Here is a 26120-nt window from a genome sequence, read left to right as displayed (position 1 = left end):
TGTCTATAAACGTGTGATGTGAATTTTTCTATCCCTAGAAATATCTGTTTGGTCTGATTACCGTTTAAACTCCTTCAAACTGTTAACATATTTTGAGGTGATTCAACCGTGTGAGAATATTTCAAACTGATTTCCATTCAGGTATGACATCATTAATTCAATCAATAAAAGTGACTTCAGTAAACTGTAAATCTATAATAACTTGGAACCTATCTAAAGGGAAACAGTTCTTGCGAACTTGGGAACTTGGTTCTTGTGCCATTGGCCGACACGCCCAAGTGGACCTATTCTTGGTTCTTGCGAACCAAGTTCCCCAGTGTATGTGGAAAATTGGCGAACCGCGAACCAAATCCGTGTTGAGCTTGGTCTTCAATCTGGATTAAAAACTTTGTTCGGTTCGTCCGTCAGGGCGATATATTCTATCTATATATATTCAATATATTTTCTTAACACAGCATCTGCAAACTTTGACACACTCATCTCTAGACCCCGAAAGACACTGAAATAACGAACGGTTGTTCGCTCTCCCCACTACAGTGTGTGGACAAATCCTACACGAACTTGGTTCCTCGAACCAAGTTGGCCGATCCAAGTTCCCTAGTGTATGGGGCCCTTAAGCTTCTGGAAAAATTTATTCTCATATGAAGATTGTAAAAATTCATTCATATTATACATAGCTTTCTGTGTTGTTGTGGTAGATATCCCTTTTGGATGGAACGACTTGATATTGTCAAAGCCACCAATTTATTATAATAAGTTGAATTGTGAGTCTCGACTTCTACACCATTACCAAACTCTAGTAAACTGAAAACTAGAACACAATTTGATAGTGTGAGTGAAGCCCTACGATTGGCCATCAGCTGTTCACCAATGAAGGCTGAGCTCGACTGTCATTGGCCGAGGCCTATTGGCCGACACGCCCAAGTGGACCTATTCCAAATATGTTAACATATGAGAACTGTTGAACAACTAATGAACAGAAACTTAGTAACTAAGAGAACCAAATAAATGATAAGATTGAGCTAAAATGACATAATTCTTCTTTTCTTATTCATATTATCCATTTCATTTTGTTAGTTACTAGGTTTCCCTCAATTTGTTGCTGTTGATTTTTCTCATGACCATTTGGAATACTCGGGTGTGTATAGCCTCGGCCAATAACAGTAGAGCTCAACATTAATAGGTTAACAGCTAATGGCCAATCGTATGGCTTCATCTATATTACATTCTGCTGCTCATTATTCATCTTTCCAGTATACTGCAAAATGGTAAAGCAGCCAAAACTAGCATTTTAAATTGTCTCATTAGATAAGTGGTTTTTACAATATAAAGTGGTTTCCATTCATTAAAAATAACTCCATAGCTCATGAAGGCTGACATAATGCATTCGATTTCAGTTTTCACAATCCAAAAACGTGAGTAGATAATTCCAGAGACAATTAATCCAAAATATCGTACTCAACGGTATCTTTACACTATGATAATTCTTAATATTCATACTGTGAAACACAAATCGTACTTGTAATAGAATCAAACACAATTTTCCACTTCAGATACTGTTTGTTATTTTACAATAAATAGGTGATATTTTTGGCAACATCCCAGTGTTTCCATCAAACATAATTCCTACTCCATCCAACACATTTCGATTTCTCTCAGCCCACTAGAGATTTCATTGATATCTGTTGAACTTCTCGTTGCGTGGGAAATCTGTCCAATGATAATGGGAAATGTCATGAGAAAATCTGTAAAAAGTGATATGAGTACTTAGATATCACTCTCCAAAGTGATTTCAATTCCACTTTCAAGTCGAATTTCAGGTTTTAGCAGATGTGAATGAGAGGAAAAATATAAATTTTCGCTGAAAGTAACACTGTCGATCGAATGCAAAACTAATAACACCGACTTGGAAGAAGAGACTGAGCCACAAGTCTATCTGGAGGTGTAGAAGTGTAAAGATTATAAAAATCTCACTCTATCTCCCTCTTCCTCAAAGGCAAAGAAAGAAGAGAAAGAGGATGGAAATGGATGATGACTAGAGAGGCAAGCACAAACGAAGAGAGTACAGGCAGCTGTTTAATAGGCGGTCGTATAATACATTCAACCTCAAGGCAAACTTCTTTATTCATTAGCTGTTTCATCTTTGTTTTTGTTTCTCTATTCTATTCAGTGCCATCCACCCCTTTGCTTTGCCTTCGCTACTTCTTTCGCTTTACTACACTTCGACACTTACATTTCTCCCTATTGTTCCACAACATTTCCTTCAATGATGACTGCAGAGTGTCATCATTCAATTTGAAATGAGTTACCTCAGTAACTCAATTTTATCGAGTTACTCGAGCTGTTAATCTGCAACCTATAAAAGTCCTCAATATAATAGATTAAAAAACCAAAAAAAAAACAGTTTTTATAACAGCTCCGTTCAGTAGTTAAACTTCACTGCTCATTAATTAGGGTTTATTTACAAGTCCATAAAAAAATTAAACTTGATTGGAAAATATAGCCAATGTTTAATATGGTAGACGTTTTTAAACAATCCATTCTTTCACTTGAACATCAAGGTGTCAATTCTTGCCATTATTTTAAATGTTTGGAGATCTCGGATAGATTGATGTATTCTTCAGTTTTTCTCTCTCTAGTTTACAGCCGGTGAATGAACTTTGACCTCTTAGAACTACCTGAGTTTGCTTCCAGAGTGACTTGAAGTTCTATGCAAATATTACTAGAGAATTAGTTTCTTTCAAAGAACAGTATTAATCTTTTTATAAATACAAATTTGTCTGATTGATAACAATTCTCTCCGAAATTATCTTGCTGGATCTATTCATATTAGATATCAGGTTTCAGATAAATTAATAATCATATTAGATTCTCAATTACTTTAACGTATATCATTTATCACACTACAGCGTTACTTTCATCAATGATTTCAATTCAATTGAATGAATGATGAGAACAAATAAGTGAGAACCTTCTCCTTATTGTTTATTTAAAGAGTTTGACAAATTTACGACAGAACTTGAGTTAGTGGCCTAGGCCCGACTTAACATTAAACACTGGTGTGCCTTTTGAATGCTTGCTACCATCGGACTCCCCTCATTTCATTTAAATACCCTTTGTGAAGAATGAAGATTTTCGCTATTTCACATTATCTGTTCCAACTTTTCAACACTTAGATTTCTTGACAATTTCCAGATCCCCTTGTGAAAAGAGTAAAGGCGTCTCTTTAATCCACAAATCTGTAAATAATGAAGATTTCAGCTATTCTACGTTATCTGTTCCAACTTTTCGTCAATTTGATTTTAATACAATTTTCAGATCCCATTGAAAAAAGAGGCGTCTCTTTAATCCATGAATCTATAATGAATAGAGTTCTCGATATTTTACGTTATCTCTTCCAACTTATCATCACTTTGATTTTATGTCAATTTTCAGATCCCATTGAAAAAGAGAGCGATGTCTTCTCTATAATCCATGGAACTGTAAAGAATGAAGATTTTTTTTACATCACATTATCTGTTCCAGCTTTTTATCACTTTGATTTTTTGACAATTTCCAGATCCCCTTGTAAAAGAGAGCAAAAGCTTATCTTTCATATAATTAATAATTCCAGTTTAATAGGTTTCGAGAGCTGTGGATCAGTCTCAATATCAGTAATATTGTATTCAATCACGAATACACCAAACCAAATAACTGCATCGTTTAATTGCATTTCATGAATTTGTAAACAATGAAGATTTCCGCTATGCTATCTCGTTATCTATTTCAACTTTGATTTTTGACAAATCACAGATCCCCTTGAGAAAATAGAGCAAAGGCTTTTATTCAGTCCATCAATTTATCTTTCTATTTTTAATGCAATAATTTCTGAGTACGTTCGACCAGTCCGAATATCAGTATTGTATACTATGAATCTATTTTTCTATTTCAAGTGTAATAAGTGTTGAGTATTGTTGGTCAGTCTCAATAATATTGATAGTAATATTGTATTTGAACACGAATCCGACCTACCAAATAACTGCATCATTTAATTGCATTTCATGTTTCCCATAATCGTGCATTTTGTCAGTATCCGTTCACCATTGGTTCGTCACGGGTAATGAAACCTGAGAGACTCGAGCAATCATCTGCCAGGTTGAGTTGTCTGTTATAACAGGGTACAGCGGATCATAAAAAAGAGAAGTCTGAAAAAGGAGGCAAATAAGCAGACTTGTGCCGTAGCACCAGCAGTTGAAATGGAATAATAATTCGGAATGAGTCGAATGTTATTAGCTTTAATAGTATATCGGCTGTGGGATCACGGTGGTGTGCATCATTAGTGAAGGAAGTTTTTACTTGTGCTGATGGTAGACTCCTATTCTGCAGACAGTGCCTACGCCCACACGTGAACACAGAAAACAAGAGCAAAAAAGGTTCCTAATAAAAGAGTGGTAGTTCTTTGCTGAAGCATGCACTCACTACTAACAGTGATATTCACTTTCAACTTTCCTCATGGAAAATATCGATGCTTTACATTCAACCAACGCTGACCGTATGAGGTGAATCCCAATCTACACCCGACGGTCACTGATTGCTCACGGTCCCGTTTCAACGAGCAGAAGATGTCGATTTTCTTTACCTTTCATTCCGTACTATACTCATCCATCACTTTTTCTATTTCTTCCCTATTTTCTTTGAAGAACACTAATGAGCTACAAAAGTCTGAGGAAACTAAGCAAGACTAGCTTATAGTGGAGATACTCTAACTAGCTTTAAGAGAATAAGACAGTTTGAAAGATGATTAGCAAATCCATAAACACAGCCTGATTATTATCTTCTGATTTTTACTAATTTATTTTCTCTGCCTCTATTGTGAATTGACAATTAATAATTTCAAGTTCTGAGAGTTTATTGAATGTAATCATTCTATTATATTCGTTTTTTAATCAAATCAAATTCAAAATTTCTAGTTTATTTATTTCTGGACTGAAAAGTGAACTCAAATCAATTCAAGTGGATAGCATAACCTATCATTTTTATTCATTCATAACTCTACCTTCATTGTATTCATCATCACCTGGGCTTAAAATACTTCTAGAAAGTCGCCTTTGCAAAATAATAATAAATAAATAAATAGACAATAACAATAATAGTTATAATAGTTATAATAGTTATCATGGTTCGTGTAAGTAATAACAAAACTACCCCAGGTGGTAAAATCCACCCACCCAATAGAAAGGTGGCAACCAGTCGTTCGGATTCTGGGGAGACTGGGCCTGCACGACTTATGAGTGAATCGGAGCACTCTGGTAAACTTCCCACAAGCAAGAAGAAAAATTTCATTGGCACAATAAACATACAGACACTAATACAACCGGGAAAACTACTTACATTAACAGAAGAATTAAAAAAGCAGAAAATCCAAATACTAGCGGTACAAGAGACAAGATTTCCTGATAATGAAACTATGGACTACAATAACTTCAGAATTTTCAAGAGTGGAACAGACAGAAAAATCGGAAGAGGGGCAAACATGCTTGGTATGGCTTTCATTGTTGAAAAATCATCTCTAAAATCCCTACTATCCATAAAATCCGTTAACAATCGTCTTATGCTTCTTAGGATGAAACACAAGAATAAAAACTACACGCTAATTAATGTTCATGCACCATGCAATGTTGACAAAAAAACAGAAGACATGGAGGTCTCCCATAAACCAACTCGGAGAGTTTCAAATAGACCATGTTGCTATCTCGTATGATTTTCAAAAAGAGATCAGAGACATACAGGTTAGAAGAGGCGCAAATATTGACTCTGACCACTACTTGACTAGAGTTCGAGTTCAATTCACCCCAAGAAGGAAAATGCCTAGAACACCACCAGCAGTCCCAAAATTTAACCTAATGAATCTAAAAGAGTCCGAAACAGCAACAAAATGGGAAAATGTTCCTGCAAATAACTGGCAAGAATTCAAAGAAAAAATTACAGAAATAGCAAAGGAACACATACCACTACAAAAGAAACCGAAACATCCATGGTGGAACAGGGAATGTGAAAAAGCAGTTGAATCACGCAAAAAATCGTTTGAAAAATACTCTTCAAATAAGAATGAGATGACCCACAAAGACTTTCTAGAAACAAGAAAACTTTCAAACAAAATCATCAGACAAGAGAAAAGAAAATATGTAACTCAGCAAATAGAATCAATTGAATCCGATTTTAAAAATTATAACACGCACAGATTCTACAAAACGTTTTCAAATCAAATTAAAGGTTACATTCCTCAAAACGTTTGCTTCAAGAAGCCAGATGGAAGTCTTGCACTTAGCAATGAAGAAAATTGTGAAGTACTAGCTAATTATTTTGAAAATCTTCTAAACTGTCCAGAACCTGTAGAAATTCTCCCGATTTTCAACCACATACCTCTACAACAGGATGAATCATTACCACCAACAGAAGAAGAAATCATCAAACACATAGGTAAACTAAAAAATAACAAGGCGTCTGGAGAAGATGGGATTGTAGCAGAATTTTTAAAAAACCTAGGGTATAATTCGAGAAAAGAGCTAGTTTCAATTATCCAGAATGTATGGATCACAGAGGAAATCCCTGAAGATTGGAAATGTGCTCTAATACACCCATTGCATAAAAAAGGAGATAAGACCGATGTGAATAACTATAGGGGTATTTCTCTTCTTGCTGTCGCCTATAAAATATTATCAGCTTGTCTTCTTGAAAGAACCCAGAAACAACTAGAACCCAAAATTTCAGATTTCCAAGCTGGATTTAGACCAAATCGTTCATGTCCAGAACAAATATTGAACTTGAAATTAATATCACAGATAAGAAAATTACGAAGTAAAGCCACAATATACGTATTTGTTGATTTTAAGAAAGCCTACGATTCAATCCACAGACCAACACTATTTAAAATTCTTGAAGAGAAAGGCCTGGATCAGAAAACTCGAAAAATCATAGAACAAACATTGACAAACACAACATCAAAAATAAAATTTATGGGAGAACTTTCGAAGCCTTTTGAGATAAAGACTGGTGTTAGGCAAGGTGATGGATTATCACCACTGCTCTTCAACATAGTTCTTGATAGAGTAATGGAAGAATGGGAAAAGAAACTGAAGGAGGTGAACCACTGGAAGCCAATCTCGCTGGGAACCAAGAAAAATAATCTTCAAATTCCATACTTAGCTTTTGCAGACGACCTTGCTATAATGTCAGATTCATTGGAAAGTGCAATAAAACAAATAGAAATTTTAAAAGAATGTGCTGAACAAGTAGGCTTACAAATATCATTTGAAAAAACTGTTTTCACAACATCAAATATAGAAGTTACTAAATTACAAACAAAATATGGAACAATTAAGAAGGTACCATACTTTAAATATCTTGGGGAAATTATATCAGAAAAACATGCACAAAATGAAAGGATACAGAAAGCTCGTAAAGGCCTAGGGCTAGTGCAATATATTTATAATAAGAGATGTATGTCTATCAATACCAAAATCAAACATTATAACGCAGTAATCAAGCCAACAATGTTGTATGCCAGCGAGACCCTAACACTTAGCAGAAAAACAGATACTGAAAATTTGAAAAAAGAAGAAAGGAAGATAATTAGAAAAATACTTGGACCAAGAAAGACCGAAGATGGTTATAGACTACAGAAAACAGCCAAAGTTGAAGAATACTCTAAAATAAAAGGAGAAGAAGATAGATAATGATATGATTAAGATGATAGAAGATGATAATGATGATGATGATGATGGTGATGAAGAAAATGATGATTATGAAGTCGAAGAAGAAAGAGTAAATGAGGAAGACAAGGAGAAATAAGAGAAAATATATGTAGGAAAAATGGAAAATATGAATTTTTGAGAAAAATTATGTATGAAAAATGAAATGGAAAATGGAGGAGGAGTAAGAAGAGAAGCCGAAGAAGAAGACAAAATAAAAAAAGAAAATGATGATGATGAAGATAATGATGATTATGAAGTCGAAGAAGAAAAAGTAAATCAGGAAGACGTGTAGAAAGAAAAGAAAATATATGCAGGAAAAATGGAAAATACGTAGAAGAAGGAGTGTTGGTGGGAAGAGTGACTGTCGCTAACTTAGAAGAGAAGGAGTAAAAAACAACAAAAAGTAGTAGTTGTAGGAAAATTAAGGATGAGGAGAAGAAGAGGAAAAGAACAAGAAGCAACTTGAAAATATCGAAATTGAGAAAAAGAAGAGTCCACAGAAAGAGAACCTCAGAGAGAGAGTGAGAGCAAGTAAGTGAAGGAAGATAAGTGCGGGAGCAAGTCCATCTTCCATGCCTCCGAATGATTGTCGGGAAATTAATGACGGACGAACGCTGGAGGCCAGAGGCCGGGGCCTGGGAGCCCCTTAAGTGCTTGCCCCGGGGCCCCCTCTTAAACCCCCTTCCCCTAGACCAGGCCAACGTGTATTTATATTTACTGTAATTCGTAACACGCCATACCAATACTACACTATACTCCTCTGCCGCTGGGCGTGGTAATTGTGTACCCGAACCCAACTTAAGCCTCTCCCCCTCCACCCACAACCCTCAACTTGAACCTCCTCCTTCCCCCTCGGCGCTAAACCTACCCCTCAACCTCCCACCCATCAACAAACTGACAGAAAATGCGTGCAAGAAGCGGAAAAAAGGTTAGCAGTATACACTATCGTGTTCGGTTTACATGCAATAGCTGCTCAACAATTTAGTCTAATAAAATTATTTTACTGAGTTCGCAGACTCGTAGACTAGTACTGTACACATCTTCTTCAGTTTCATCTCGAGTAATCATGTCAGAAAGAGCTTAGTCTCATTTGAAAAGAGTGACTACTATTGTAAGAGTGTTTTCATGGATAGCATTATCCAAAATTATGAACTAATTTTGAGATAGAAAGATGTTTGTGATAGAATATAGAAAGAAGATATTCACTGAAGAAACTGAAGAAACTTTTTTACATGAGTGCCATATTATGTATGGTTCGGCTTGAATTAAATAATGAGAATAATCATGGCTAATCTATAATAATCACATTTCACCAGTGTGCTTTTAGGAGTTGAGATTCTATTCTCATATATGTTCTGAATTTGATGTTTTAGTAAAAATTGTAGGCTAATCGTAATATTTTTCTTTGTTACGTGGAGATGATGTTGTGAAGGATATCCAAAATTTGTTTATTTGCAGAAACCCTTGAGGACATCAAGGGCATTAAACACACACTTTCATAATACTCTTCCAATGTATAGAACGCATTCTTTAATAGGAATCTTTTGATAATTTTTGAAAATACATTCAATGGCAAACTTTGCATCCTCTCAGGTAAAGCATTGAAAAGCTTGATAGCATGTAGTAAAATGTTTTCTGTGACCTAGAGTAATTGCAGAAATTTATAGCAAGATTGTTCTTCCCCCGGGTATTATATTTATGACACACACCCTGTTGAACATATGAGCTATGGTTTTCCTTAACATAAACTAAACATTGATAAATATTTAATGAGGGAAGTGTCATAAAACAAATGGATTTGAGACTCTCTCTACAGTGACCTCTGTAAGGAAGACCACAAATCAATCTTATAGCTTTCTTCTGCAACCTGAATAATTTACTACTATATTTCTGAGAGCCCCAAATTAAAGTACCATAGGACAAATGGCTGTGCAAATGTGAAAAGTATACAGTTCTTAAGACCTGTGAGTTCACAATTGTTCTCGAATTTCTCAGCATAAAAAGTCCTTTACTCATCTTATTCGCCATTTTATCAATATGACTGTTCCACTTCAATTTTGAGTCTATGATAAATCCAAGAAAATTAACCATGCTTTGGCTACCATCATGTAAACTATTGCTATACGAAACACTGAGCTTTTGAATTTTATCTGAATTTAGACACAACAGGTTTGCATTACACCAGTTCTCAACCATAAGAGTCATCTCATTTATTGGTCTGTCGTTAGTTGAAAGGGTCTTTGTGCTAACAGAAATCGCAAGATCATCAGCAAACAGGTATCCTTTAGCTGACGGTCCAATTCCATATTGAATGAAAATAGCTTGATATTATTAAAACCACCGATTTACTAAAACAATTTGAGATACTAGATTCTCCATAATTGAAAGAGAAAGACGTTGATGTTGTCAATGCCACTTTAATTATACAACTTTAACGTCTTATTCTTTCAATTATGGAGAAATAGCACAAAATCTCATACCATACAATCAAAATACTAGTTTCTGTTTTTACACCATTTTCTGTAGTGAACATTGAGTTGTTCCAGCAATGTCGAGTAAATTGAAAGCTTGAACATTGAGCGGCAGAGTATACTGTATAGTATGGATGAAGCCCTACTATTGGACATTAGCTGTCGACCAATGAAGGTTGAGCTCTACTGTCATTGGCCGAGACAAGACACACCCTAGTATTCCAAAAAAAATATGGTTATGAGAGCCGTTAAACAACAACCAATGACTAGAGACTTATTAACTAAATATATAAGATGAGGAAGAATAGAAGAATATACTATTTCGAATGTTTGTCACAAATTGTGTTAATATTTTTGTCAATATCAAGTCACTTTCATTCAGGAATGGAAAAAAGTTTGAAATACGGATATAAATCTGTATTGTCGATAGTACAAACAACGGATATAAATGTGTATTGTCGATATATAATTTTATAAATATTAATATATAATTTAATTTAATTTAGAAGTATTTTTTAATTTAAAAATGATTTTTGTGTTTTGAATTGTAAATTGAGTGTGTAATTGATGAATGTTAAGTGACACATAACCTAGCTACATTTGGACTGTTGTATAAATTACAATTGGAACCGTTTTGGGCTTATAAGCCTGTGGTACTTTTCTGTAAGTGTGTAATTCTGAATGATTAAATAAATAAATAAATAGTACAAACAAACGTATATAGTAACAAATATGTCTATTCGAAATCTCAACGTTTTTAGGAACCTATCAAAGATTGAGTTTTAAGAATTTTGTGAACAATAATCGTCGAACTTTGAAACTACAATGGTGGAGTTGGTGTTCTTTTTGGAAATTACAGGTGTTCCATCAAAACAGATTTTATTGCAACTGTCGGTACGAAAGTGAAGTCTGGAAAACTTGGATGATATTGGGAAATCTTCAATTTTTGAGGATGGTGAATGAAACAAACTCAAACGAGTTCTTGGGTTTCTTGGCTACCTATTTTATATGTTTCTTTTTATTTTTGTCTAAGGTGAATACTGATGACCAATTAATTTATTTATCTTCGTATAAAACCTCATTTCCGGTCAGTGTCCCCAGCTGAAGTGTGTAAATGCAAAAAGCAGTTTACCAGCCGCATGTTATTTGTTGATACAATTATGTTCTGATGAAGACTACATACAAAAGTAAGGGAGGAGAGAGAAGAGCTGTTTTAAATTAAGCACAGTCTCCATAGAGAAATTAATTTCGCTGAATCAAGAACAAGAACACCTCAGCAACTTGAGAGAGGTGCTACCATTGGAGGAGATCTCTCAGCTCTTGGCTTCTTCTCAAATGTTAATCGAAGCAAGAAAAACAAGATTTCATGACCGGCAGAAAATAGGATCCAACGTCACCCTGTGTAGTGTCTAATTACATCGTTGTAGTATACCTAGGCGTTTTTTAATAATGTCACATCAATCTGAATCCCACCCATTTCTTCAAGTTCGCATCGTTCTTGAAACATTATGAGCGAATTAATATGCAATATTCCAATGGACGCTTTCTTCCTACGTGAATTTGCTTTGAAGCGATTCAAGTGGTGTCTGGTGTAATGGAAACAATAATTTTCCACTAGCAAGATGAGCTTCCGTCAAGGACTTGAGATGTACTTCTCATATTATTTCTTATTCCTCCTCTCAATATGTATTCAGCTTTCCTCTATATTAGGAAAGATAAGATGAGATTCTCTCATTTCATAATTTTTCTCAATAAACCTATAGTGAGGTCCACGTTATAATGGCAGTGGATAAGGATAGGAGAACAGCTTTGACGATTCTCTGTCTTGATTAATTTTATTTCTACATTGTCGAAAATAGATTTGGCATCGTTGCCGAGCTAGAAAAGGATAGTACCACCTGATTTTTGGTAAGATAGACAAATATAGCAACATCAAAGTTAATCAAATACTCTCATTATAACGTGGACCTCACGATAGAATACAGTATTACAGTGAGGTCCACGTTATAATGGCAGTGTTTGGTTAGCAATGGTATAGCTATCCTTGTCTATCATTCAACAGAGCGGATAGCGCTATCTCTTTCTCGGTTTGCTCTGTTGCCAGATCGTCTTTTAACAATGTAGAATTGATAATTAACAAAATATTTCATCTTAATTATGAAAAATTCATTATGAGATTATTGAAAAATATAATTTCTTGCTTAATAAAATTTAATTATTTCAAACGCTCTGCTGCCATATCGTCTTTTAACAATGTTGTATTAATAATTTATCTACAAAATATTTCATCTTAATTATGAAATTCATTATGAAATAAATTATTGAAAAATATAATTACTTGCTTAATAAAATAGAATTATTTTAAACGATTTATTTAGAATGAACAGTTAATACTGTATTACATCAATATATTTTAAATATTTTAAACGAGAATGAAGAGTTAATATTACATCAAAAATGATGTAATGATTTGTAATGATTTCTTATTGTTTTTATGTGATATGATAATATATGTAATGATTTATGTAAATTTCTCATGACGTGGCCTATACAAATTGTAATTTGTCTTTGGCAATAAATGGATTTTGATTTTTTTTTTGAACCTGTATCAGCTACCGTCTATAGAAAGCATTGACAAGACAGAGAATCGCCAACATTGTTCTGCTATCTTTCTTCACTGCCATTATAAAGTGGACCTCACTATAGTAGTTTCTTTTCTCTCTTTTATTAACATCTATAATTTTATTATCGTTTCTTTAGTTTTTCAAACCTCTTGTTCTTATTTCTTAATTTACTTAGATGTGTTTTACTTTATTTTGTAATTTTATTATTGTATTTTCCTAATATGCTCACGATCTGACGGAAGTCTTTTGAGCCATTTGATTCTTTCTATATTTTTTATTAGCGTCAATTGATATGAAAATTTTAAAAGGAGCTATTTTTTCATGTTATAAAGCTGCTCGCTGACGTGAATGAACAGATAACTGATTTCAAATCAATACAAACAAATAATATTAGCTCTTATATTTACGTAATTCAGTAAAAATTCCAACGTTGTATTTGCCAATACAACATGCATCTCAGATTCAATCAGCATTAATTTGATAGTTATTCTCGACGTTTTCTCATCAATATTGCTATGTGTTGCAATTTTCAATGTCAAAATTTATTTCTCAAATTCTGCTCATCCAAATTTTTTAATTCATTCAACTTTCATTTAATTTCATCAGTCTTTTTTTACCAGACAGATCGCATTTCATAAACAAGATAAAATACATTATTACGCGTTTTACTATGCCTATTTTTGGATTTTTTCAAAAAACCAAACTGATTTGAGAGATATGAAATCAATAGAATGGCATCAGTAAATTTTCAGTGTGTACTAAGATATTATGCTCTCAATGAGGTAACAAGGCAATATGAAAATAACAATAATTGTACACAATTTTCCAGTTGTATTTTCACTAGACTCCCCCCTGAAGATTAAACTTCATTTACGTGTATCTGAAATATGAATGAAATTTATTCCTTTTTACAAAAACATAGAAAATTACAATTTAAAGAATAGGAACTAAGTTGACCACACCAGTATTCGGGGTCAACTTGTAGAAAAATAACATAATCATCAGCACATTACAGATTACAACATGATTATAAAAAATAAAATCTGTTGATCTTTGAGTCCATCTTCTCATAAATCAAAATAAACTTGTTACGTTCCAATTCCTCGATTTTGAATTTTCAAAGGAGCCACCAAATTACGTATCTCAAGGATCCAGGGGAAGATTTTGTTGTACTGGAGTATTCTTTATATTTACATTTACATTGAATCATAATAATGTAAGATTACTTTCGTAGGTCTTCAAAATAAATGAGGATTCCTTTCATCGCAATTCGTTAAAATTGAAATTCTAATGAATTTAGTTCTACTGTTACATTAATTTCATAGTTTACTGGACTCTCAATATTGGAAATAGACTTGAAACCTTTCACTCTATACAACTTTAAATGAAGCATGAAATAATGATATTGATAATACTACAGCATAGTCATCAACTACTGGAAGCTTTGAGGCTTAAAAAGCAAATGAAACTGAACTTCTCTTTAACAAGAAGCATAACTTTGAAGAAGGGAAGATACCGAAGATGAACTTTCTGTGAGGAAGTATGAGTATAGTACTGGAATATTCCATTTATGTTAATGAAACCATTTAACAACCAATCCAATCACAACTTGTAAAGGAAAACTAAAATATTGAACTAAGTACATTAGAATAGAAGGTAACTTATATGATACTCAGGACTCAGGAGTGAGCTACAGTCCAGTAACTAACCATAATAACGCATGGAAACAGAAATAACGTACATAATTTACAAGCAACGGGTTAAAAGCCATCTTGACACTAATCTTTTGTGCCGCGACTAATTGTTTATTAGCTATCATACAATCCGATTCTAGCTTCAGTGAACTCTCTACGTATAATATTCTACTTGAGAGTGATATACCAGTACACAAAGCCATCATAATTTAACAGTAGTCGTACTCGGATACGATAATAATTTATGCACATTACGATGCCAAGTAATAAAATGTATATTCACGTGTATCTGCTCTGCGTAGGTGTGCGAGTGTGTTGGTGCAATAAAGAAGCAGAACTCTGTTAGTAAATTGTCGGATTTGGAGTTCAAGTTCTCATTCGCTTCAGTGGTGTGTTGATACGATTATAATGTTATTGACTCGGATAGAAATCCAGCAATAAATTTATTTGGGATCCACGTTTCTCAGCTCACGTTATTTACATACAAGTTCATAACGGCTGTAGCTATATACAGGAAGGTTGATTGAAAAACTTTCAAAGATCAAAAATGTTTTAGATTCTATTCAGATGGATCATGAATTTTACAAAATTAAAGCTTACAAATTACCCTACAAGTTTCATTTGTAACATACTCCCATATCTCTTCTGGTTTTCTAGGTATGAGCTCTCGAAGGTGTCACATTTTGAATAAAACCCCTTCTGGCTCCAATTTTTTCATCTTTTCAGCATTATAACATGCATTTCATTCACCGTTAAAAAAATTTGTAGATATGTCGATATTTAGCTCACTATCGATCTATTGTTTAGTTAGTCAAGTCGCTGAAATGCATAGTTTCCAAGATACATATGCATGTAAGCCAGAAATAAAATAACGCAACTTTTAAGCAACCCTCATCCCTTAAGCACAAGGGGTAGAGATGAGGACTTTTGATATGTTTACCCAACTAGTCCAAACAAAGCTGCGAAGTCAAATATTATGTTCCAAACGTTCCCTCCAAATCTCCCTGTCAATTGATATGTTGTTGTTGAACTGAAGATTTAACACTCAACACTATAACGGTGCAACAATCGTAGGAAGGAGCGTAAAATAATGAAAGAATAGATGAAATTGAAGAGATCATATTCTGCTCTATGAGCTAATTATTAGCACAGATTTTTTCAATTGATCGTTGAAATGTTATAAGGCTGAAAAGATGAAAAAATCGAAACCAGAAGGGGTTTTCTTCAAAATGTGACACCTTCGAGAGCTCATACTAGAAGAGATACAGGAGAATGTTACAAATGAAACTTGTAGGGTAATTTGTAAGCTTCAATTTTGTATTCTACAAAAATTTTCGAAAGAAGCATATTGTTCGAGTTATGTGTAAAAAAACAAAATATGGTGCTTTCAAACCACCCTCACCCCCTTTGCACAGTGGGTAGGAGTGAGAACTTTTGATATGTTCACCCCCTTACTATTCTTGAAAGAGCTGTGGTGTCAAAAATTGTGTTTCAAACTTTTCCCTCGTCTTCCGTTGACTGGACTAAGAGGCGAGAAGTTAAGAATAAAATCGTTGAATATACAGTATTTAGATCTACAAATACCGCTACACAATTTCATGTTCAGTTATATTTATACTCTCTTATTTTTACAAGCTCCTACAAAGCCGATACATCAAAGAAGAATAAAATAGACACCAATCCTGGAAGTGGAGTTTGAACAATATAACACAATGCTCCTATTACAAATAATTTCATCTATAATTTTTTTATGATCACCCTTTCGTTTCCTAATATTGTTTGGTGGTCACTTATGGTTTGCTCCATCCACTTCTGTTAGTAACTCATCAACCAAACAGAACAGCTCCACCTTAAATTCCTCAAGACTCATTAATATTCTTTTCATGGTGCCATTCACGTGACAATAACATAAGAAACGTGCTTGGTATGATAAAGCATTATGTTGGACAAGAGATTGTTTACTAGAATCACTAGAATATTCCTGTATATCAAAGTCTGACTTGTAACTGGATCAATATAGTTCCAAGTTCAATATTGAAATATGATCGAACAATCTTCCACTGAAAACAGTTATGGAAAAATATTCATTTAACAATCTAGCTTCAATTGACTTAATCTTTAATCAGGGGTGTCAAGAAAAGTTCGGGAATGATTATCATGACGACTGATGTCATATTTTTAGATACAGAAGAATTCGAAAGATTGGAAAGAATATAACATTAATTTGTTAACTCAATAAGCTCAGTAACATAGACTCTATCTCCATGATGATGCTGTAGGTGAGCGATTTCATTCAATATATATCTATAATAGCATAATGATGCAATGGCGATATTATATCGAGAGTGCTAGCAAATAACAAGTAGGCCACTGTAATTTGATTAAGATAAAAACAATACGACATCATAGTTTCAATCTTGATAAGATATACTATTTATCAAGCCTATGAAATTCCAAAGCATTATAAGAGTGCACAATAGTGAATAGTTGAAAGGTGACAAAATATTGTCTTCTGTTTGTAAGAAATCATCTACCTGACTCCAGTATCAAAAATAGTTGATGAACAATTGCTTTACAAATTAGATAGGGGTGAGAGAGATCGATTAAGATTGAAGAAATAAAACAAAGAAAATGAAGGAAAGCTAGAGAAGTAGATTATGGAGTAGAGTGTATGTAGAGTATAGTGTAGTAGGAGGCTAGAGAAGTACGATAGGAAATAGAGAACCTAGGAGTTTATGTGAATCCTACAGTTGTTTTTAATAATATGAGAGAATGAGAGCCGCTTCCTATCTTTTGAATTCGTACAATATTTGATTTCTAATAAGCTACTCAATATTCTTAGTAGAGAATTGAATCTCAAATTTAGCAAGTACCCCAAGTAGCAAATTGAATCTGATATCAATGTTTAGTCATCTAGTGCCCAAAATCTAAAACTGACTTGACAATTTTTGAGCCAGTGACAAAGAATATGTGTTTTAACACTAACAATGCGTCTGAAAATTGTTGTGGAAAGCGAAACGGATTCCAATGAATAGCGAAAGCCCAAGTGGATGTCCTAATTAATTTGGGAAGCGTTCGGGTAGCCCACTTGATGACCACTGTCTTCCATTCCGATGTAAGTTTTTACGAAGGAAATAGTGGTGTCTTCTGCCTTCCTGATTAGGTGCTGTCGAAAAAACTGAAAACAATGTGGAGTATCGCCTACAACTCAGCGCGTATACTTGGGCTCGGTTATGGCTCTTTACACACATAAACATGCGAGCAGTGTCGCCTTTTCGACCCGCAGGGAGAGTGAGAGCAGCGACCTGTTGCCATCCTTCTCAGGAGGCGCAATTTCAAAGTGGTCTCTCTGTCTACCTCATGGTGCTGGTGTGTGTTCGCTCCTCGCTCCTACAGTCATTGTCCCTGCTTTTTATCATTATTTCTACTCAGCACTCAAACACACTTAATAACCTCTCCCAACGGTCTCTCCTTGTCGATTTGGACGTCTGTCGCTCTCACTCCTGCAGCCCCGCTTCGCCCAAAACCCTGTCAATCCATTCCGTTTCGATGTCTTCTCCTGCTGCTGATACAGTTCTCTTCGCCTCGGGCTCACCTCTCACCCTCTCAGCCTATCACCCTCACACTATCTCTCTCCTGTTGTCCTCCGATTGTTCTTTTATTTATTTCTTGTCGCCTGCTTTGGTTTGACGCCGACTCGCGATCGAGTGGAAGAGAAGGATGATGAGAAGTGGAACCGACCGATAAAGGAGCTAAGCTTGTAGTATAATAGGAAGAGAAGAGTGGACGAAAGTTTGTTGCCCGTGTGGATGTATTAGGTTTTTTTGTAGCTGGTGGGGAGTTTTCAAGTGGTTAGGTTGGCAACGGTGGACGGCGGCGTTAATTGGAAAGGCGCTTCGTAACGCCAGTCGCGTCCGATCCTCCATCGAGTACGCAGCCATGTGTCAGCCGTCGCGTGTCCTGTTCGCCGTCCTCGGACTTCTGAGTGTTACGTCGGGCCTTCAAACCAAACAACAGTTTCGTTCGGAGGAGTTTCGCGTGGTGTACGAGTGGTACAAGTTGGACTTCACCTGGCCCGACGAGTCGGCAAAGCGAACGGCGTTCCTCAGTCGCCGTTTCGTGCCCCAGAACAACATCATCAGCGGCATCAAGATCTGGATGCACAAGGTGTTCCTGACTCTGCCGCGCTGGAAGGAGGGTGTTCCCGCCACCCTTGTCACCGTACCTTCTATCCCGGTCGGACCGAGTGCATCCCCTCGACTGGAACCCTTCCCGTCGTGGGAGTGGCAGGACATCAACAACTGTTCCGCATTACAGAACGTTCACGCCGTTGAGATCGACCTGGACGGGATCCTGTGGGTTGTCGACTCGGGAACCAGCAACGAGCTCGAATACCCCGACTACAGTTGTCCTCCCAAACTCCTACAATTCAATGCCGAAACTAGAGAGCACTATGACACCTACACCTTCCCACCAGGTACCATCAACAAAGACAGTATATTGTTTGATATTGTGGTGGATCCTAGATCAAGAACGGCGTACATCAGTGATTCGAGCGAGACACAACCGGGGATTATCGTGTATCGACAGGGTGTGTCATACAAGGTGACAGGAGGCATCTCAATGCAATCAGACCCCTCTATAGGGAGTATTGTCGTGAACGGCACCGAGGTAAGACGCCAACAAAACGTCGGACCTCTAGCGTTGTCAGTGGTGGAGAGAGTCCTCTACTTCAGCCCGGTCACCAGTCATCACCTGTACTCAGTGCACTTGTCAGCACTTGACCGTCCCGGTGACATCTCCTCGTCGGTTCGAGACCTCGGACGCAAGCTCAACTCCTCGTCTGGCATGATCCTCGACTCGAAACACGTCCTCTACTACGGCCTCCTCGAGAGCAACGGCATCGCCCGATGGGACTCGTCGAGAGACCCTTTCTCCACGGGACAGCGCATCATCACTGAGGATGCAGCCCTTCTGCAGTGGCCTTGTGCCTTCGCGTTCGACCAGCAGCGCGCCCTTTGGGTCATCTCCAACCGATTCCAGACCTTCCTGGCCAACACCATCAACCTCGAAGTGCCCAACTTCCGCCTCATCAAAGCCTACACCGGAACTCAGTCCTATCTCTACGCCAACGAACCTCAGTCACTGTCAGTAAGTTCTTCCACTGCTCTCCAAGCCACCAGTATCCTTTTCCTATTATCTATATGCTTGTCAGTGAAATTACTATCAAACTCTATGTGAAAATGAAAAAAATGAAACCAATTGACAAGTCGACAGTATTAGAATGTTCATAGTGTGTAAATTACAGTCGTAACCTAGAATTTGATTAATTATCATTACCTAGTATAATAGAGAAAAGATAGCATAATGCTACCTTTTCTCCATGCTACTATATAGTACGGTACTGGAATAGAATTCACAAGAATAAAATTTAAACTAATTACAAATTTTCTAAAACGGGATAGAAATTGTGTCATTGTTTAGTTTAGTACCATAGAGAAACATGAGCTTCCCCTATAGTCTGTCTGAGTAACCTCATATAGTACTGACTTGAAATTCACAAAAATAGCAATATCTTGAAATAGGAAAACTTGACATTGAAAAATTAAATGATTACGGTTTGATGATTGAATAATATTGGAATTTGTTAAATCAACTTGAAATGCCCAGAAACTACAACCAATGAAAATTATTCATAAGGTACCGTATCCAGTTTTTATAATCCAATTTAAAACACTATGTTATTGAAATTCGGCGAAAAAATACATATTTTACTATTTTGATATGCCTAAACAGATCAATTCATATTCAATATTGAAAGATACTTTTTGGACTCAATTACCATCAAAATTGAGCTTAGTTTTCCTCTTTCAGAATATGATATCTGTTATTATAGATCATTAAAATAATATTGTATTTGATAAATAAATTATTGATTATTAGGTTTCCCTTACAATCCTATTTGAACAAATAGGTTCATTTCAAATATTCAAATCAATATTCATTCCCAATTCGTATGAGATTTGTTTAATTAATTCACTTTTCATCAATAAAGTATATCAGAGTTATGAATAGACAAGCCGGATACTTTATTAGTAATTATGATAAAAAGATATACATTTCAACTTATAATTTAAAGCTAGATCAGAATGGGGGAGAATCGTATATAAACCTAACATCTTCTTCAAATAGTATAGTGATGAGCTTTATAGTCGAAACTAGTTCGGTTACGAAACTTGAAGCTTTGAAGAAAACCATATTTTAGTGCATTCTTGGCGCTCTTCCAATTTTGTCTATAAATAAACAATAGAGCTACATCAATGATAGAGATAATATTGTTGATATTGACCGTAACTAGGCCTAGTAGAGTTATATATAGTAAAAGTATATTATAGTAAAGTTGAACTATTTGAAATAATCCTGCAAAAGAATTTTCTATTGTTCAGAAGACCACATTCATCTAAATACTTCGGGATCGGGTGTTTGGATTATTCAAATAAAAGGACTTGAGTCAGTATCATCAAGATATTATCAAGATTCAGAAAAGTTTCATGCATGTTGAAAGATCTTGAAATCGATGTGAAGTGAAGTCCAAGAGATGAAGAAATAATAATTGCGGTCGTTATTTGCAAATGTAAGTTTGCGACCATCAGAACAATAGTATAAGAGATCATCAGATATCAATCGTATGATATAGGTTTCTGTACTAGTTTTTCATAAAAAATGTAGCATACAAACTTTTCAAAGCGACGAAGAGTTCCTTAGAGAGTAGGTACTGTACCGTACTTTGATTCTTCAAAGAATTGCAATACAGGGAAAACGATTTCTTATTATTCTTTACGAGTTAGGAGTAGAGTATGCAACACAATTAACATTCAAGGTCATCTCCAGCATTTTATTGATGTTCATGAACTTGAGAATTGTCCATTCAAATTCAGCCAGACACTGATTGCAAAAATCAAATTTTCTAGAACTACCAAATCAATTTATATTAATCCGTGCAAGCTGTATAGTGGTTGTTGGAATCGTTCTAGAATTTCAGCTAATATAGATAAAATCTGAATTTCAAGATTCCTTCCAGGCAATCAGCTGTTCCTTAGAGCTGCCTTTTTGGACATTTCTTCAAATGGAAGGAAAAAGTGAATACTGGTACAATATTGTTTATCTTTTTAATAGCTTCTTTATTTCAATATTTTTCATGGAGATCATAACTTATGTCGTATATACCACTCTCTCAATCTTTAGCTTCAAACCTTTCCTTTTGATTAATCTTCTAATTTTCCCATCATTCAGTAGAATACGATAGTATCCTAATCACTTTTACTACAGTTTTATTGTACTACACTTTCTACCGAATCACTTTTACTACAAATTCTTACTACACATCATCAATCTTTTAAATTACCACTCTTACAAAACAAATTACTCACTTCAAATGACTGAAATACGATACAATAATAGCTTTTGAATCTGATAAAAAGGTAAAGTACCGTACTCAAAATAAATTCACTTTAACAAACTTTGAATAAGTATGGTAGGCCTACTAATCCTAACTGAATAGAAACCAATGAGATTTTTTACAAAGAGAAACATTGAAAAACAGATCTAATATGCAATGCAAATAATTGCAAATTGTTTTGAGCTCAATGTACAAAGAATGGAGAACGCAATTTATAAAACAGCAATTTGACAGCAAAAATATTCCGACCAGCAGGAGAATAGAAGTCACTGTCTAATTCTTTATTGAATGTAGTATAATCACTAATTAATTATCGTCATTCAGATTTCTCTTTGTATGGGCATCAAAAGAATAAAGCATGAATTGCCCTGATTGTACCTGAGTGTCACAGATATAACTGTGACAAAACTAACAAGGTATAAGAATATTCTTCTCATTATTTGTATAGGCATATGTTCTCGAATACAGTATTCTTATTCGTGTTCTCTCCACCGTGGTATAAATTTCGCAGAGGTATGAGTGCCACAATCATCAACTTACTTGATCAACTCCATAGAACCCTTAAGAAAAGAGCCAGCAGTAGGTCTTTATAATTAAGGAATTAACATTGTTTATTCTCAATTACAAAGCTGCTCTAGATAAATGTGTTTTTGCAACTGGATTCTTTGATGGTTACCGTATTGTCCAAGATGAAGTTCAGTGGGTTGATTGATGCAATTAACAAATTCTTACTACACATCATCAATCTTTTAAATTACCACTCTTTCACAACAACTTGAACATGAGTGATGTACTTTTTGAATTACACACATATAGGAAGGATAATTGAAACTGGAATGATACTTGTACATAAATTATTGAGGTCAATAGGAGAAACTCGAAGGCAAGTCTTCTGAAGACTGTCCATTCAAACCAACTCATAAGTAAAAAATGACAACTAATGTACACTACATGTAACAGTAATTTACTATTGTGAGAACTGTAGATAAGTGTAAATAAAATGACTAAAGGTCATTTGAGATGTATTTTACTCTATTATTTTATTGTAATTAATCGTTAAGTGTGATATCATCTTTATTTTTAAGTTTATTAATTACGACTTTTACTCTTCAAACTGTAACACCATAGGGAGTAGAATTGTAAACTTGAGGTACTGTAATATCCTTTAATAATCTGCATTTGATATGTGAGTAGTTGAAACTGAGAAAATTCAAACAGTTTTAAATCGTCAAATTCTCAGAATATTTTAAAAATTTGTTTTCTAGTACAATGACCAATATCATCACCAACGTTACTAGGCTATTAATAATAGGTTATTTTATAACCGTATGTTAACAATAATTATTCATCATGAAACTATACTTGAATTTTCAAAATTTCAATAGCAGATTCTTTCGAAGTTTGTGGAAAAAAATATACTTCTGTTATTTTATTCCCTCTATTTATACATACAGTAGTCAGAAATCAGTAGTACCGTACATAATTTTTAAATTGAAAGAAATAATAATAGCAACCATAGCGAGGGATCTATTATTAGAATTAGAGAATTTCAAATGTATACGGTGATTTTAATCTTAGAACACATAATTTTATATTCCCATTTAAGAAATAATTTTATTCTACAAATAATAATTAAATTCTAAATAAAACTTAACATAAATATGACATAAATTCCTTTAAAGAGGAGATAGGAAAACCATGAAGTGTCTGAAAAGAGGGCAAAAATTTCAATCGACCAATTCATAAATTTATTCCATACTCATCAATCTTCACATACGCCTATATATAGAACCATATTTGTTGAATAATATGTATTTCTCAAATTTGGAATTATTGTTTTATCCCTGAGCATTAATATAATCCAACTCAAACATATCTCCATCAGTTTTAATAAAAGCCAATCAGAGTACAAACTTTTGTATTCCGCATGACCTATGCAATAACACTCATTGAAAAACAAGGAAAAAGTTAATTGCTTTCAGAAACGTTATTAATTACCAGGATTTGATCGACAGATCAGCATATAAAGACAGACAAGATGAGAGAGACCCCTTTGTGTATATGCTCTTGTCTTGTTTTCGCTTTATTTTCCATCCACTATTTCTTTTCATGTCGAGTTATTAATGACCTTCAAGTTTCTCATCATCTCTTATGTCATCTGCTGGAAGTGCCATTCATTTCAACTTGACCGTCAGTTAACTAACCATCAGTTAACTGTCAGTCAGTTTGTAACTTTTAAAAGGCATTAAGGGCAAAAATAGGACAGGCCAATTTGGATTATTAATAGTTATTGAGAGATTAGTTGATCTTTATTATCGCAATGTATAATGTATGGCAGTAGGTGTATAGTTTTGGGAGAAAATCCAAGATAAAGCCAGTTTTGCCTTTTGAAAATATTGTAATTGCTCGATCTAGAGAGAGAAATAACCATGAAAAGAATTCTGTTTTAATTTGAGAGGAAACACAAGTAGAATCGTAGGAAAAATGATGTTTCCTTACATCAGACAATGCAAACCATTTGAAGAAAATAGCAATTCTGCACCACATAGTGCCTAAATTCTGATGAATTAATTGGAATTATTATGGAAACAAAATATGAAAATATATTTTGATATTATATGAAAATTGATTCAACAACACTACAATCTATAATATTTTAGTCTGATTTAAACTAAGAATAACACGAAAATTTATTCATTAATATGCAATATAACTATGATTTTACAATGTCATATCAATTATTGTGCCTTTTTCAAACTATTGTATTTTAAGAATTCAATAATTTTGTTACCATATTACTTTTTATAATAAAATCTCAACAATAGTATCTCAAAGCAATTAGAAAAATAAAATAGGAATGCGATTTCTTTGCTCTCCACTAGAAGCTTTACTGAATTCGAAAATTAAATTGCCTCTTTTACAGTAGACGATATTTAAATGCAGGATCAATTTGTGTACTTAGTGTAAATAGTGTAATGTAATATTATTTTTGTAAATTATTAGGTAAAATAAAAAGTGATAAATAGAAATAGACAATGTTTTTTATTTGAATTTACCAATTTACAACAATTGAATTGTAAAATATTTTTTCCAAGTAACTATTATTGAACGAATTAGAATGTAACCTCCATTTTATTATGAAGAGAAATTTGTAACTAGATAAATATAACTATAAAATATTGGAATTAATTGCTAATTTATAGGAAGTTTTGGCCAAAGAATTATGTTTCCAGATGGAAATTACTGAGATATTTCAAATCAATTATTCAAATGCTAATGAATTAATTATTATTAAACGTATTATTATAAAAACGTATTATTAAACAATTTCCATCTAGCTGTTTACCCTGCTGTCAATATTTTGCAGTAGCAGAAGTCTTCGGGGTGAATTACAGCATTTAATTTGGATTTTCGTTTAATAATAAGAATTATGTTTGCTTGGGAATCAGTTTCATTCAATGAAGAGAAAAAGAACATCGTTCCAAATGTCTGTTCAATTCTCTCTATACCATACTATAAGCATAAGGTACAGAGATACCATACCATATACCATAATATATGGTATGATCGTTTTCACACGTACCGATTGTTGGCCGACACTCAGAATTGTTCTCTGATTGGCTGAGAATCAGCTATTGGTGAGAATTAGCCAATCGTAGGACAATATTCTGAGTGTCCTACAACCATAATGAGAAAACGGCCATTGAAACACAAATAAACTTTACAACGATACATATTCACACTGCCGATACCAACCGACCGCACCCTACCAGCAAATGACAACGAGATGTAGACAGCAGTGTTGAAAATGGATGTGAAAATCCGAAGGCGCTCCACACGTGAGTACTAACAGAGACAAATAAATCGGTAAAGCTTTACTCTACGGTACTAGTTTTAATTGACCGAGCGAAGTGAGGTCTAAGATTCAAATCGACGGTTTGGCATTTCTCTTAATGTTCAAATTTTGCGCATTTACGGCGAAACGCGGTAATAGATTTTTATGAAATTTGACAGGTATATTCCTTTTTAAATTGCGTGTCGAGGTATATACAAGGTTTTTGGAAATTTTGCATTTCCAAGGATAATATAAAAGGAAAAAGGAGCCTCCTTCATACGCCAATATTGGAGTAAACAATCAG

The 26120-nt window shown here is 34.5% G+C and overlaps 1 protein-coding gene across 1 annotated transcript; it reads left to right on the top strand.

Annotated features, from left to right (window-relative positions):
* The first annotated feature begins 18278 nt into the window (after positions 1-18278).
* Positions 18279-25012, top strand: LOC111063562 (protein yellow). Its single transcript, XM_022351254.2, has one exon. It carries the CDS (start codon positions 18462-18464, stop codon positions 19761-19763), a length of 1302 nt encoding a protein of 433 aa, XP_022206946.1. The 5' UTR covers positions 18279-18461; the 3' UTR covers positions 19764-25012.
* Positions 25013-26120: the final 1108 nt, after the last annotated feature.

The sequence above is a fragment of the Nilaparvata lugens genome, chromosome 8 (genome assembly GCF_014356525.2).
Source record: "Nilaparvata lugens isolate BPH chromosome 8, ASM1435652v1, whole genome shotgun sequence".
Taxonomy (NCBI): Eukaryota; Metazoa; Arthropoda; class Insecta; order Hemiptera; family Delphacidae; genus Nilaparvata; species Nilaparvata lugens.
Note: the sequence above shows the minus strand (reverse complement) of the source record. Positions and strands in the feature narration are given on the sequence as shown.